This window comes from Morchella importuna (genome assembly GCF_003444635.1).
Source record: "Morchella importuna strain M04M26 chromosome Unknown Morimp01GS011, whole genome shotgun sequence".
Lineage (NCBI taxonomy): Eukaryota > Fungi > Ascomycota > Pezizomycetes > Pezizales > Morchellaceae > Morchella > Morchella importuna.
The window spans coordinates 985,754-1,002,243 of NW_025763408.1; the positions used below are offsets into that span (position 1 = coordinate 985,754).

The window sequence follows — 16,490 nt, forward strand, 5'->3', positions numbered from 1 at the left end:
ACCAGCCTACTCAAACCCAAACCCCAAGTCGTTGCGATACTTTGCTACACAGTGGGAAACTTAGAGCGAAGAGGAGGGATCCTTTGTACTTATGATGTGCCACTTGGTGCAGCCAGAAACCAATCAGGTATGGGAACAGAGCTGTTTTAACTCGAGTCCTGGGAGCGGGCCCTGCGATTGGCTGGGTTCCGCGTGGCACGGAGGGGGGCGGAGATCCCAGCTTGTCACAGTAGGCTAGGCTCGGCCCGCTGCATAAAACTCGGCAGACACCGTGAGGAGGGCGGATGTTGTGGGGTACGTAAACAAGCGCGCGTCAGAGGTGGGGAAACTCTACATACATATATCTACAAATATGCCCACATAAGACTCGGGGGAGAAATACCAGCACTACTAAACCCTGACCTACCTTTACCTTCCCTTGATATATCTTGCTAGTCGATTAGTCTAAGAGTATCGCTGCTCGCAGTGATTGATAAGGTATGCTATATATAATATTGTGATTTGGATGGCCTTTTGACTTGGTTGCTGATATTTATTTTGCATTCTTTTGTAGCATACGACACATAAACTCCCACATAAACCACCATGTCAGTCTCTTTCCCTCAAAACGGGACAGTCGACTGGACATCCTTGACTTCAATGACGGTATCCGTACCGCTTACTCTGATGAGTCGACTATCGCAAGCCGGAGTTGACCAATACACTCTTGAACTTGTCAAGTTCTATGGGCAATTTATGAACCTACCGAGCCAACATCTCGAGGTCGTGGAAAAAAGCCTCCTCCAAGCAAAAAAATTCGGTTTCTCAGCTAACGCACTTTTCGTGGGTACCGGAATATCATTGGTTCCATCATTATTGGCGAGAACTAGAGGAGGAATAGCCTTTTCTGCAGTCACAATGGCTCTTCGGGCTTCCTTCGAGGCAAACTTCACAGCGAGAGTATTATCGGAATGGCTGAGCTTTTTTGAGAGACCAGCAGAGCTTTCACTACCATCAGTAAGCCAGCTTCAAGCTGTTAGCAATGAAGTTGCTGGCTGTCCTATCGACCCGGAAATAGGCCATGTTATTTGGGGGCTCGAGCAACTGTTTGAAAAGAATTCAGGGACAAAGCAGTTCAAGCCACCCACGAGCTTGACAGCGCCTCCTCTTGCTCAAGATTTAGCAAGGGCTATTCATACCGTACTCACCATACGACCAAATCAGAACGTTGTTATGAGGTTCAAATCATCTGTCGGACCAAGTGCGACCTGGCTCGCAGCCTTTGCCTCTAAGACAGTTGGGCTAAGTGTCTCCTTGGAGATTGGCAATAAAATCGTCTGGGAACAACAAGAGAAGTATTGCGCTACGTTAGGATCTCGTGGTCACCTTCGCCTGGTGATTGAGGTGTCGATGGATGCGGGAGGCCCTAAGCAACTTCAAGTCATGAAATCAGCATCCGTTGAGATCACCCTACAACGTCATGAAACGAGTGTGGAAACCTCTTTCAGAATATCCCCCAAGGCAGTTGTAGATAGAATGCTTGAAGAAATTTTCGATAATGCCGAGCAGCAGAATTTGGCGAGGGAATGCATTTGCAAGGCAGCACATCATATTTCTCAGAAACCAGCCGTCTTTGTCAAGCAGACCGGCATGTCCCTGAAAAGCAGTAACTCACCAAGTGTTACCGCAACATACCTGATAAACAAGAATCAAGCAAAAACCGCCCTTACATTGCTCGGGATCGATCCTGACTCCATAGACCTCTGGATAACAGAAGCAAAAGCAGAGATAGCCAAAGGACAAACACAAAAGATTCTGGACAGAAACGGGCCACTGCCGAAATGGACCGTGGAAGAAACGTTGATAGACTATCTTGGTCTCCCCTTTCTGACCGCATTTAAGAGGCTACATGATGCAAGTCAGCAGGTGTATACAGCCAAAGAACCCGGATCTTGGACAAAACTGCGTCTTGATGATTTCAAGAGGATTCTTACGCTTTGGACAGTGCTTACATTTGTCTCTGTACTGGTTCCAGGAAAGGATGTTATAAGTCTTGATGGCAGAAGAGTGTACAGTACGATAGAGAGGTCAAACGGGATCTTTTCGTCCTTTGGGTCTTTGTGGCAACTGTATTATTGTAAGTTGAATGACGAGGGATTTATGGAGTACGTGCCGATTAGGTCATTCGAGGCTTCTACTGGCAATCAGGAAGGTATCTTCAAGACGCACTGTCTTTTAATTTCGGCAATTCATGGATTCGCTTTTAATTTACTTGGAGGTCATATGGAGTTGATCGGTTCTTCGAATGACGACACTGCTGGAGTCGTCAGCGGGGGTACTTTTGTTGTGATGAGCACTCTCCTCGAATCGAATCCAGCACGACCAAGAGATGCAATGACTATTTTCGTAGGCCAAGGGTCAATTTTTGTTAACCAACAAGCAACTTTCTGCTTGAAATCTCTCAGCCGAGCTTTTAATGAGCCATCAGACTTTAAGTCATCCTCCGAGCTTCAGCAATTCGGCCAAACACACCCATATATCTCAGAGAACAACGATTCAAGCGATCTTACACAGATAAAGATGAACATGAGTCTCTACGTTTCCGAGAAGCCCGATATATCGTATGTGGCTTGGTCACTGAATGGTCGCGATGGAACCGACGTGCTATTCGACGTGCTACTCTCCCCACATCAAATCTTGCACAATCTTGTTCATGCCCACTTTATAGACTTTGACACACCAGCCGGTCAGCCCCCTCCGTATTTTATAAAGAAACCCTTCTCCGAGAGATACAAAGCGGATGAGCTATTTGCCGAGAATGTGGAGGAGTTGTGTTCTGGGCGCACCAATGGTCTGGTCCAGCTGGCTATGGCCTCGAAAAATCATGCAGCGCAGATACTAGCCTTGCATTACGCTTTATGCGATAGCTTGGTTGTATATGTTTGCCCCTTTGACCAGCTGGAATCCGTTTCCCCCCGATATCCGGGGAAAGCTTATGTGATAGTTACTTGAAAGTCAAGCAACATCTATCTATATATTGTGAGTAACCTATCAGCTTATAGTTATTTAGTATTCAAGGCTAACCTCGGCACTGCTGGCCCTCATATCTAACGGCTCGAATTTTGGCGGTCTTGGGAGGAGAGATTAAGTACCGAATATTGTAGCTTTCATTGACATGTATTATGGGGGTCGTTTATTGGTCGGAGATTCTCTTGGAGATTCTCAGATTATCGCTCACCTTGTCCTTTCACTATTGGACTCGTAAATTGGGAGAGTATGGCCCGAAACAGCTTTGTTAGTTCATTATATGTGCAAGTTGTACATATCAACGGGGACTTGCTATTTCAACTACAGCCACTCTGCGAAAGTGTTCGTGATTCCAATTTTGAAGTGAGACATTTCTCCGTATGTAACCGTGGCGGGCCATCAAAAACTCCCAACAGAAGACCCTCCTAGTGACCAATGGCGCCCGGAATCAATGAAGAATAAGTAAGATCAATGACCTACCTTATTTTATATATAGTTACGGACTATATTATATGTTTTTCATTGTTTTAGATCTCAGCATTAATGGCATCAACATTAGGGTGCCCACACTGCACACTGACGTTAAAACGAAACCACGAACACTTTTGCAGAGTGGCTGTACATACCATTCACCTAACACTACTAGCTCGCTATCCTATCTCCTTAGAATAAAAGGAAGATCTGGAATATGCCTTTCGCTTTCTTCTCGCTGATAGTCTTCCAGGGATGCCGAGAAGGAAGCCTGAAACCTGATATAAAGTATGTAAGCATGTATTCTCGCATCTAATGTGATACACATATCTGTCCTATAAGAACTTCCCATACAAATATTTCTGCCCGCACCGGCGTTATTATGTCTCCCCGCACAAATACCGCAGCTCTGCAGCGTTGACCGGGCGGGGAACCGCCGCGCCTGGGATGAGAGAATAGCGTTGGACCAGAGTGAGTTGCAGTTGGCAATAAGCTCTCATTCGGTGCTAGAAATGCGGGAAGGAAGCAGGATGGGCGGGTACGGGCATTGTCTCGGGTGATGACCTTGATCTGATGTGTACTAGGTGGTGGCATTGCATGCATCAAATATCACTCGCCCTCGATTGATTGGCCGTTTCGAAAAATGTCTGTTGCCGGTTAACTGAGACCTCGTCTATGCGAGCGGCGGGTCCAAAGCGTTAAGAAAATGTATATCACCGAACCTGCTCTAGCTCTAGGAGTAATTGTTTCAAAAGAGAATAGAGCTCTCATTCCAGCTTTCGTCATGGTAGGTCACTCGCACCCGATCCAATTACCAATTCCTTTAGTAAGCTTAGTGGATGTAAGCACACCACCTCTAGCCTTCCCGACTCAAGCCGGATGTGCCCACAAACATTCCTTATACAGCATGCACTGATCCAACAACAATTACCTTTATGCAAGTACGCACCGGTGTGCTCAATTGACCTCACCACACTCCCTATACCGCATCACTGGCACAAATCAGCGACTGCTCACTCGAAATTCCGCAAAGGATACACAAATCTCATTCACACTCCCAGTCCCGGCGGTTGGGCCCGGCGGCAACGTCACTATACCCGAATCCCTGGATCCCAACGCCTTTGTGTAACCGTCTAATACGGAACGCCGGACCTGGAGGTGCGTATGGCGCTGCGGCACGGTCGTTACGTAGGTCTTATGTGCCTTGGAATGACATGCCGGCGGGGAGCGTGTTGGCGCCAGCGGAAACCACTCCGATCTGAATACATCCATGTATAGATACGCACTGCGGGCAGGCCACTGGTGTAGGAGACATTGCCTTTGTGGTGGCAACCTAGAGGCGGGGAGGTACATGTATATACTTGCCGGGAGTGAGATTGGTGGTGGTAAGATGCTTAGCCTTGCTGATGTGCATTAGCTAGTGGGACAAGAGGTACTGATGTGATACAGGATCGAAGGGGAGTAGTACGAGGGAAATGAGCTTGTTCTCACCCCTAGGTGGATATTGTACCGGTACCTTGAACAATCTTTGCTCAGAGATTTCCAGCGTCGTTTCTCGCAGTGGGGGCTATGTATGCGGGGTTGACCGGGCCCTCGTGGGCTATAGTTCCCACTCCCAGCATTAAGAGCCATGCAAAATGGCAGAAATGTGAACGTGCAGGGAGGGAGTCCAGAGACGCAATGAAATAACAGCTAGTCAGCCTAGAGTCATGATGCCACTCAAAGGTGAACTTGTCACCAGACTTGACTGAGATCGATCTTTGGCGGAATACGAGAGTCATCGAGTATCTAGTTGTGAATGATCATGAGTCCACGAAAACTGAGAAACTCTTCACTGGATGTCATATAATATTTCGATAGGATTAATAATATCTTACTACTTGATTAAAGTAGCTATATGATGACCATGCATAGGTGTGTATCTTATTTCGCAGTATGTCAACCATCAACCAACTTGAAGACGCGAATTAATTTCACATAGAAGTGTGAATGAAAATTAAGGAGAGATACGGTCACCATACTTGAAAGATAGAGCAGAAACCTGTCTCAGCGGAGAACTCCTATGCTACCAGACCACGAAACGGTAGGACACGAAGTGGTAACAGCGGTATCAAGGTCCGCACAATGGGCACAGCGCGCCAGATAGACAAACCAACTCAAAGGATTTTGAGCCCGGTACAATACTAGTCGGCCATCTCCGGGCGAGCTTTGTCCCTTTTCTGCATGAATAGAATCGAAATAATAAGAGGTCAATCAAATTTCAGTACTGAGCAAGAAAAGAAAAACGGTTTTGCGGGCCTTAACCACCCCCAAAAGCGCCACGAGTCTTGGCAAGTAGATAGTATTGGTCTGTTAATGTGCACCAAATCTTGCCGTTGAAGACGGTGCCTCCAATGAATCCTATGAGTGGAAATATAGGTATGTATATAACGTACTCACGTTTTAGTAGAGAACAGCCATTGAGTGATTTATGTCAATCCAGGATGTTGTTGAAGTCGTCTGGTAAAGAAGTTCTTGATTTAAGTAATTCATCTTCCAGTTGCCTATCGATCAGTATCCCGATTTTTCTAGACCTAACGAATTCTCTATACGAGAGGAACTCATATAATACAGGTCGGCCCTTCCCCCCCGTTTATGACTAAAATTTAGTCTTACCTATTCCTTGAACCTCGTTTTGGAGGAGAGAAGGGAACTAGGGTACGGGTGGGGGACGCTGAAAGACGCGGGAAACGAGGAATAGAACAAAAAAAAAAAAAAAAAAAGAGGGCTTTAGTGTTTTCATTTCCTATGTCAGAAATACGTGAGAGGAGGCGGAGGAGAAGGGGCAGTTCAGGGGTATTGCCATAACTGTAAAGTTGCATGCAATTAATGAATTAAACAAAAAAAAAAAAAAAAAAAACCTCGTTTTGGATCGTCCTAATATGCTGACACTAGAACAGCTCGAACACATGTACTTCTGGGGGTGAGTATGGGAGGAATTTCTTCTCCACCCAGTCGACGTCAGTATTAGCAGCCCTCTAGGGATAGCTACTTACTCATACGCCCACAGTAAAGCCGATTTGTAAAGGTAAGTGAAATAAGCCTGCCTTGAGTAGTGAAATTATTAGCCACCTTAGACATGTTCCAAACTGCGCCCCGGAGATACTTTCAGAGGATATACTGTTTCCTTTTGCTCAAATACTGTTTCCTCGCTATACCATCGTGCTCATGAGCGAAAATCTGAGGCTGGGACTGATGATGATGATCGGTTTTGCTCACTCTAGCCCGAAAGGCGTTTGAGATATTAGTGGCCATAGATGGAGGGATAGGTGGCGGAATAATGAAGCCCTTAGAAAGCAGACATTACATTTTTATTGTGTATGTATGTAAGTAGCCAATTATAGTTTACTCGAACACAATCATGGATGCGCTCTTAGATGTCGTGTCAGGTGATCATGACCGATCGGGCCGTTCGTCCCATAAATTTAAACTCTCATCGTGATACACATACATACGTGCCATGGACCAACGTCACACAACTCTATACCCACCTCCTACAAACCTGTCAATATCAAGAAACCGCCGGCGATTCATCTTCCCCCCGAAACCTCTAGGATTCCAAATCAGCAACAACCGCTATTGAGAGGACTCCACCAAATCCGAAATCTAAGATTAATGAACGAGGCCAGGAACGCACTGAAGGCACAGTCAAACGCCCCCCCCCCCCCCCCAAACACACACACACACAAACACAGACACACTCGAGGGGTAATGGCGAATCACATCTAATCGTGGATATAGGCTTGAGACCAATGGTAGAGCTGTCTTTGGTCATTGCGAAGCCACACTCAGTTGTACTGTATATATATACATTTATGCGCTCACTGTCCGCCATCAGGCAGATATATATATATATGATCCCCTGTTATCCTATCAGTAATATATAGCCCGGTGGAACTGGTAAAATATCAACCTCTTGATAACTGCTGCACTTGCTCAGTCTCATTTCATGTTTTACGAAATCTAACTCAACTGGCGTGACTCGCTACGGCAAAAGGGGGCATAAACCACTTGATGATCTAATATGAGCCCATGGCTTTTTGCCTACAGGCTACACTACCGGTGAAGTGGCCTCTTCCCCATTCTTTTTGGACTTCTGAGTTTTGTCGGAGTAAGCGTGGATTCTATCCCCCCATTGGGTATTTTACCTGTGCGACATGCAGATGTCATTACGATCACGTGTTTAGATCATCGTCTATCACTCGAGTCTAGCAAGTGGTCATTGCGGCGAAATTAAGCTCTTTCGTATTACATATCCAGGTCCAGGTCTACGCACATTATTTGACAGCAAATATAGCCCTTCTTAAAGCCTCCGTTCCAGATCGAGAGCGAAACTGGCACAGATGGAAGCAGCGTGTTTTAACATAACAGTTTTATCGCTTATCATCTGGAAGAAGACTGATAACATTATTTTAATATAATATGTCATTTTGCGGGAGATCCGGGAAATCTATGACAGAGCCGAACGATACTCTAGCCAGTTAACTGGGTTTGAGTAACCACAGGGTGGCGGTGCGCCCAACCATGGGATCCGGGAGCTCGCACTTACAAATCCTGAAACTTTCCAAGACATCCTCTTCTGCTATTCATCTCGCTAATTTGTAGCAGGTAGATCATCGCGTGGCTACAGCATCGAAACAAATTAACGCCTAGTGGTCCCTGCACATTAGGTGCTGGGATTTATCCATAATATCCCTGTCGAAGAGTGAATAAACGTCTAAGCCCTCTTCCCTCTGGAGACGAAGAAACAACAGAATAGAAGTTAAATACTCGCCATAGCGATGCATACATACTCCACGTATGCCCAGTCCCAGTTGGCGGTAAACGACGCAAACTGAGTGGTATATACCACTTGTGTGCATTGTACATTTGATCCAGGATTAAGTAGCCCCTGGAGGGCTTGCATACATATTAACAGCGGATAGTTAACGCCCATAAATTCACTAAGATCTGCATGTGGTAACGTTTCAAGTGATTCTTTGACAAATTAAGACTAATACCCCTAGACTTAGGTTCGCGGAGGAGTTTTATCACACTAGCGCTAGTAGGAAGAAAATTAACAACCCCCACGTATTCATTACTGAGATCTACAATACACGCAGCTGCGCGTTCCAAGGGAATAACCGTCCTGACTATAACATTCATGTGGTATCACTCGGTGGCTCACATTTCACCTCAACTCTTACGCCGCACTTCTCGTATAATTATAGTTAACTTATTTGAGGAATTTTGTGGTTTATCCCGAATCTAGTTAATTAGCTAATTAGCAAATTTCTTTTTTTGCACTGCCCCATTTTCGGGCCACCAGAGCACTTCACGGGACAGTGCCGCAGGTGTCATAGAAACAGACCACTTATCGCCCCTCTTAACCTCCCATCTTTGCTAAGTATCATGTCTCAATTGTTTGGCTTGCGTGCGAGAATCGGCTTATGCTACCATGTCTTAAGTTGGCATACCCGAGTTGCATGTAGATTTGAGATTCAAGGGTTGATTGTGACTCTTCTATCAAAGAGAACAGCGCGCAATTAGAGGGCGCTACTTGGCTCAACATCCGAAAACTATCCTAAATCTGGGGCGCCCATTATTGATTGCAATACAATGACTCTATCCCCACTATTATAATATAACATAGTTTTTTATTGGCGAGAAAGAGGGTTCTGATCTGAATAAGAAGGTTGGTAAGCGAAGAGAAATGCTTTAAGATGTGGTTATGAAAGCGGATATAGTTTTGGCTTTAATGTTGCGTCATAGTAGTAAATTTAACCCTTGTATATCATACTGTATGTAATAGTATTCACAAGTTAGTTCCCAGTTAGTGGGAAATGGGAAACCCGAAGGTTATGAGAATATAAAAAGATAGACTAGAGGATTCTTCTAAAAAAAGAATATCCTTTTTATGTGTGTTCCAGCAAGGAACAATTTCAGTTCTGCCCTCAGTCTTCTAGTACTGAATCCCTCAGATCTATGGTTCATGTACCACAAGAACATGTAAGGGTAAATTCTATGGTGCATTATCAAGCGCTTCTGATTTTTTATTTTTTGTACCTCATCTCTCACCGTCCATATAGATCTGGACGCAAGTATTTAGACCACATGTACACCCGCAGGAAAAAAGTGAGAAAACAGCGGGTGCAACCCGTCCGAACCCCGGTGCAAAATTGGGGATAAAAATGAAAAGAAGTAATATAACTAAACAATAAAATACAGAATAGATACTATGGCCTCTAAACTATATTCACTACCCCCTATGATCTCCCTAGTCCTTTACTATTGCTGCAATTCTCTTTGGCATGCTGTCAATGATTTTTATATACATTTCCCCCAATCCGGCCTTTCCTACTCTTCCCTAGCTTGGGCTTCAATAACTTTTATGTTTTCATTCGGAGTAGCCTCTATCCACTTTCCAGACTTGCCAAAAGGCATGGCCACGGAATACTCGTGGGGTTGTATTGCGGGTGTGGGGGTGTCAAGTTGGAGGCACCCGTTGTCACGCTACTCGCTGTTTCCTCACTTTTTTCCTGGGGGTGTACGTAGAGATATAGGAAGAAATCTCTAGTCTACATAATAATATAACGCTCACAAAAGGCCAATTAACGCCATACTAAAAGAAGAACAAAGGAATAGAGAATACCAGCTCTTTTTATAGGAATTTTCTAGATAAATATGCAATTATGACAAAGCAATGCGTGAATAAAAACCTCTAAACTCCTTAAACTGGACCCCGGTACTCCCCCCTTGACCAACAAAAAACAAAGAGAACGAAAAAATGAAAAGAAAAACATCTTATGTAGCATGCATATTTTGCAATACCAGTGAAATGAAATATAGTAAAGCGTTGATAAGACGACGACCCTTCGACTCTTCATTCCGATCTCACCCAAGACTCGAAACAACCATAACTTCGACAGAAAACAGCTTTCCGAACTCAATAAGCTTTCTAGAGAGCTCATCCTTCTTGAATCCATCGTCCCTAACGCATATGAGGGCCACCGGTCTGAAGTCTTTCTCTGAGATAACCTTTGGCTTACAGAGATCTTGCCAGTCTTCCGACTCCCACCACTTGCCCTCTTCCCCTTGGGTCGCTTTCTTAACCGGCATTAACAGGAATTTTAAGACCCAAGTGACATCTAATGGTGATCGATTTCCGTCGTACTCGTCAAGATAACCCTTGAGAATATCAGCCGGGCCGTTTCCTGAGGGTTTGATGACCGGTGTGGAAGCAATCATTTGCTTGAATTTCTTGACCGACGGGTGATCGTCCCAACCATGAAATATCTGTCCCACTCCGTGAACTTCGCAGGGGTGGGCAACAGACGCGGAACTATATTCCCCGACGCAGATCGCTGTCGGTTTTTGACAGGCGGGGCGATTTGTGATATGCTCCATTCGGCTATTCAAGAATGACCCCCAGCCATTCCCTCGAGAACTTGGTGTCTTATTTTCTTCTTCTGCGGACGGTGCGCTGAAGACCATTTCAATCTCTGCTGCTGAAAATACCGGAGACGAAAGATCATAAACGAGATGCGCACAGAGAACAGGCCACTTAAAATGGCGGCGTTTCCTTTCTCTGGTTGTGGGAGACAGAGCTTGCTGCGATGAGGCCTGGGAGAGGACCTGGGCGGCCTCAGGATGGTTCATTGAATTCATGCTTGAGATATATATCCACTTTAAGGAGACCTTTGGATGAAATGTGCTTGGATATTATCTTTTCGACGTATGTATGTTTGTGTATGTATGTATGTATGTCTGCTTGTTTGTCTGTTGCATGTAGATTTTTATCAGAGACTTTGTTCGCCTTTTATTCTAAACAGGTGAAGTTTCAATCTTATATATGCAAAGTGTTGTGTGCCTTAATCGGTATAGCTTGGAAAAGTTCTGACTCCACGAGTGCCAGTCGAGCCGGGAGAGAAACCGGTCTATGCAACGCCTACAGTATTACTTCTGGTGTTTAACTAGCAGGACGAGGCGGTACCGTAGTAATGCCTTTTTCTTTTCCCCTACTCCAATTCATACAGCTATGTTTGCGGCGTGGCGTAACAAGATATTATGGATCATTATGGAGCAGTACGTTGTTGTCAAGATAAGGTAGACGTAGAAGAATGGACGCTCTGTCTGCCTCGTTATTCTCCAGCCCTTGCGTATGCTTCTTTTCAACTTTGGCCAGCGGGGTGGCGCATGGGCTCTTGGCTCCTTAGTTAGCCTTGTACAACAGTTCTAACGAACGACGGGGTTCTATCACCTTAATTGTGGTTCGCACAGCGATCAAACTAAGTTAAAACCTGGTTATGAACTCACGATCCGCATCCACTAATGGAGGCTCAAACTCCGGTGCGCATACCAATACAGCGAGGATTGGAAAACTCCCGGACCAAGAGTTAAACTATCAACATTCTTTACCGGTCCCCTGACATCCCGACTATGGTGGACCATAACAAATATAGTCTATGCCTCTTTGGCCGTAGCTTCTCTACCTGAGTTCAGCGGATGTGGGTAACTATCATAGTCTCAAAGTGAAGCCAACTGATTCCATTGCCAAGGATTTGAGTACTCAGTTCAAAGCCTTTGTGTAACCGTCGAAACATCTGGTAAGTTGTGTTGGCGCATAGCTTAACGTTTGGCAGATTTACCGGAGTATACACACCAATTACCCCTTTTTGTTTTTTGTTTAATTCATTCACCAATTACCCCTACATCATACTGCTAAAATGGTTATATCCTTCTTTTGCGAACTTCTCAAACAGTCACCCATCCGGGCGGTGCATTTCCAAGTTCGCGAGGTTTCGATACCTAAGGGCGGAGGTGGAGGTGGAGGTGGAGGTGGAGGTGGAGAGGAAAAGTAAGTCGTACCTGGGTGACGTGATAGCCGGGCAGTGACACCTCCGAGATCTGTAGACCAATGATATGTATACATTCCCGAATTTGAGAGCGTATCGTACCGAAAGGGGGATTAAAATAACCACATAACATGAACCAACGTCAAATGAACAAAAATCATCGATCACTGTACAAACTGGTAGGAGTTCGGGATCGTGTTACAAAAGCAGGATGTTTACATCCTAATAATTGCCTTGCGCCGGGGGGTTTTCACATGATGGTTCCATGCGAACACGGGGTTATTTTCGTCTTCCTTCAGTCTATACTCACCTACGTATACTTACACTCTGACTACCGCGTTTCGTTCCATTGCCCTAGTTATGTCAAGCATGGCACAAGCCTCATGTACTAGGTAATCAAGTATGTATAATGGTAAGCGTTGGTAGACGTCGGAAATTGGTCTGTTGGTCTAGGGGATGTAATGGGGCTGTGTGCGGGCCCAAAGTAATGCATGCAGCAGAAACGTTATGGCGGGAATTGGCCCATCCCAAAAAACGGACTGGCGGTTCAAAATTGGAACGTAAAGGGTAAATTAAACCTGAATAGTCTCTGAATTCAGTATATATAGAATTTAAGCATTTTAGTCTGGTGTTACACGGGTTTAGATTGCCTATGAGTGTTATCGTTACTAGACTAGTAATCCGAAAGCGCTTACTCACTACAACCACCTAATACGTCCACATATGTATCTCTGAGGTTCAATCTCGGAAAATTAACACTATCTCTATCTAGCATCCATTCCAAATAGATAGCTTCATTCTGCCTTGTTCTTTGTAAGTTTAACTGTGGGCCGCTCCAGGTGATTAGCGAATCATGGTAGGGAATTTGAGGAAGTGGCTCATCAAGAAGTTTCTCGATGATTTGAAAAAGCTTAGATAAATGTAGCTGAGGATTAAGAGTCACTCCAGTCCGGTATTAAATATTCCTATTCAACCGGTTCGTCAGATTTCTTGATTCAACCACGAAGCCGTTAGTGCCACTACACTTAGTCGATCTTCACCCGTCGGTAGAGTAAAGATATGCAGGAAACCTTCAACGGCGTTGAGTAATTCTCTCAGCCTCGTTGTGGCTGGAGTAAGATATAAGATCGACATGGAGGCCTAACATCTACATTACTACTCGTGCGTCTTCGCCAAGGATTTTAACGTGACTGAGATCAAGGCATTTGACCAATTGAAACACCGAAATCCCTTTCTTCACCGAGTCAGGTGAAAAATTCTTGGCGAAGACGCGCGAGTAGAACATTTATCAGTCCTTAATCCTTCTGTCACTCAAGCACCCATTAGGTTGTTGCTCAGCCTGAATCTGATCGGCATAAGAGATATGATTTTAAGGTATTTGCGTGTTCATTATACCTATGGCCTTACATGATGATTCCCAATAGAGACTTTGCGCTGGCTGCAGCCCGTCACAGAAATGCCAAGAATTTTGGAGCTGGAGCCGGATCTCTATTTCACTTTGCGCTGTGAATGCAGCTGTTGCCACTGGTTGCGCAGCCTGGAAGTGTTCCTCGCCAAGCATTCCCTCCTACTCAAGACAAGTCTTGCAAATCACAACATTTGTTTAAATACTTTTAAAACATGTCAGTGATAGATATGCTTCCAGGCTATCTTGAGAATCAAAAATCTTTTAAATTAGACAAGTATTGGTCGAGCTGTGAGGAAAATACGGAGCGGAGGTCTAATTTGGGGATTTGGTTATTGCTCTGGCTTCAAAACAAGAGCTGGCTCTGCTGAATAATTTGGTCACAATGCCAAGTGCTACTAAAATGGAGCTGGCTCTCCTAACGCAAAGTCTCTAATACTCGTGGTGAACGGATCAGTAATTAACGGCAGCCACATAAAATCTCTCATATATGTATGTAATTATCAAACATTTATGCCAATGTGTTATGCTTCACTTTTGCCACTTAGAGGAATCTTCTGGACAGACCAGAAGCGGTGGGTTGAAGAAGTATAGTCCTCGATGGATCCCGGTGACTGCATACTCAGAGAAGCCCTGGGAGCATTGTAGTGACTGCAGCCGCTAGAATTATATTTTATTAGGAACTCCGGATAACTACCTACCTGAGATGGCAGGTATCTAGATTAGCTACCGGCGGTGTGGTGGTCTCATCCATACTAAATTACCCCGGATTTTTTATGCATCCGGGTCGAGTGCCATTGCTTATTAGGGTGCCGAGGGAGCACATGTGTTTCTGCCGTTTTGGTGGAACCTGCTTCTAGAAGTATAATCTGCAAATCCGTTGTTCAACGTCGTGATCTAATCAGATAAAACCCCGTATCCTCGGTTAAACAACCCCGCGCCCCTCATAAATCCTCACCAGATCTCAGGTACAGGGTGTTTACCGCTTCCTTCTAGCTTCCAATTCACTCCTTGCCAGGATCAATCGATAAGAACAATGCCTCCATCCTCTGTGTCCGCCGTTGATGCCGCAGACCTCCCCATACGAACCGGCCTCCGACCGGACGACCTAGCGACACCAACGTACACCGATAAAGCTCAGGAGTGTCAGATTTTAAAGGAGCGGCTTGCTGCGGCGTTCAGGTTATTTGCAAAGTACGGGTTCGACGAAGGTGTCGGTACGTGCATCGTTTCCGTACCATGGCCCTGGGAAGTGATAATGGGCGGAGCCATGGATAAGAATAGTAACTCACTCTCACCTGTACCTGTTCTAACGTGGTTTCTCCTTCTCGAACTTTTCTTTAGCGGGCCATATTTCTCTACGGGTAAGGCTGGCCGCCCCCACCCCTTCCAGAACATCTAGAATTTCGCTTACCATCTACCCTGCAAAAAAGGATCCTGTTGATAAAAGCACATTCTGGGTAAGCATACGCCCGTAAAGCCTCAACAGCGGATTTCGCCTAATCTGGATTGACCTCAGGTGAACCCACTTGGCCTGCATTTCTCCCTCATCAAAGCCAGCGATCTCATCCAAGTAGACGCAAAAGGGAAAGTAATTGCCGGTGGTGCAAACCGCCGCTTAAACCAAGCAGCCTTTGCTATACATTCTGCGATTCATGAGGCTAGACCTGACGTGGCTTGTGCATGCCACTCACATTCGATTTATGGCAGGACCTTCTCGACTTTGGGGAGGGAGCTGGATATGATTACACAGGATAGCTGCTCGTTCTACAATGTAATTCATTGATATCCGGTACCTTCGTAAATATGCTGAGAGGCTTGTGCTGTAGGATCATGTCATCTATAGAAACTTTAAGGGCGTTGTTCTCGAAGAAGAGGAGGGAATGAATATTGCGGAAGCTCTTGGAGATAAGAAGGTATTCATCCAATCCCATTCTTTTGGCTCATGTTCTGACTATTCCATGTAAATAGGTCGCTTTGCTCCAAAACCATGGGATCCTAAGCACAGGAAAAACAATCGAAGAAGCTGTCTTCTGGTTCATCTCGATGGAGAAATGCTGCCACACTCAGCTCATGGCTGATGCAGCCTGTGCTGGAAGAGGTGGAAGTCCGATCAAAATTGCCGACGAAGAAGCAGCCACAACGTATGTTTACGCCTCCCTCTGGGAAGAGCTTTGCTGATTTTAAACACATTTAGCCACAAGGTGATGGGATCTATTATGTATGGGAGGATGTCAGGATTAGCACTTTTCGATATGATTGAGAATGAGACAGGAGGCCAGTACAAACTCTAAAGGAGATTATTGCCTATTATTATAGACACTCAATGTATACTATCTGGTATATCTAATCCAAACTATGCGTGGCTGCTTCCCTGGTTCGTGCAAGTTGTTTCCGTAAGGACAAAGTCATGTAGTCAACAAAATCAACTTCATGTCAACTGCCAGTAGATGGACATTATCAGTGTATCAATCGAGCGAGAAATGAAGGTCAGTGGAGTAAACAATGCACAAGGGCTGACAAGATGGTGAGTGGTTAGAGTAATTATTTGCCAAGACAACGGATCCTAGCAGAGCCTGCTTACTCGCAACGAGCGAGTAATAGATGACAAAAGTCAACTGCATACGTGCTACGTGCATGTAGGCATCCATTTAACTTAAGGTTGTCATAAAAGATTTTTCTTGCCTCCCCATAGTCGGAAGTCGTGACGTCACAAGCGCAGCCCGAGCGCAACA

The 16,490-nt window shown here is 45.1% G+C and overlaps 3 protein-coding genes across 3 annotated transcripts; 2 read left to right on the forward strand and 1 right to left on the reverse strand.

Moving 5' to 3' along the window:
• Positions 1-585: 585 nt before the first annotated feature.
• Positions 586-3,127, forward strand: LAJ45_04657 (uncharacterized protein; the record flags this gene model as incomplete). Its single annotated transcript, XM_046114234.1, has 3 exons — positions 586-2,913; positions 2,995-3,013; positions 3,072-3,127. The coding sequence occupies 3 exons, from the start codon at positions 586-588 to the stop codon at positions 3,125-3,127; spliced, it is 2,403 nt and encodes an 800-aa protein (XP_045972756.1).
• A 7,262-nt stretch (positions 3,128-10,389) lies between these two features.
• LAJ45_04658 (uncharacterized protein) lies at positions 10,390-11,163 on the reverse strand (the record flags this gene model as incomplete). The annotated part of the gene is made up of 1 exon (XM_046114235.1): positions 10,390-11,163. One exon carries the CDS (start codon positions 11,161-11,163, stop codon positions 10,390-10,392), a length of 774 nt encoding a protein of 257 aa, XP_045972757.1.
• Positions 11,164-14,791: 3,628 nt separating this feature from the next.
• On the forward strand, positions 14,792-16,049 carry LAJ45_04659 (uncharacterized protein; the record flags this gene model as incomplete). The annotated part of the gene is made up of 7 exons (XM_046114236.1): positions 14,792-14,972; positions 15,100-15,119; positions 15,189-15,215; positions 15,275-15,529; positions 15,585-15,671; positions 15,727-15,899; positions 15,953-16,049. 7 exons carry the CDS (start codon positions 14,792-14,794, stop codon positions 16,047-16,049), a joined length of 840 nt encoding a protein of 279 aa, XP_045972758.1.
• Positions 16,050-16,490: the final 441 nt, after the last annotated feature.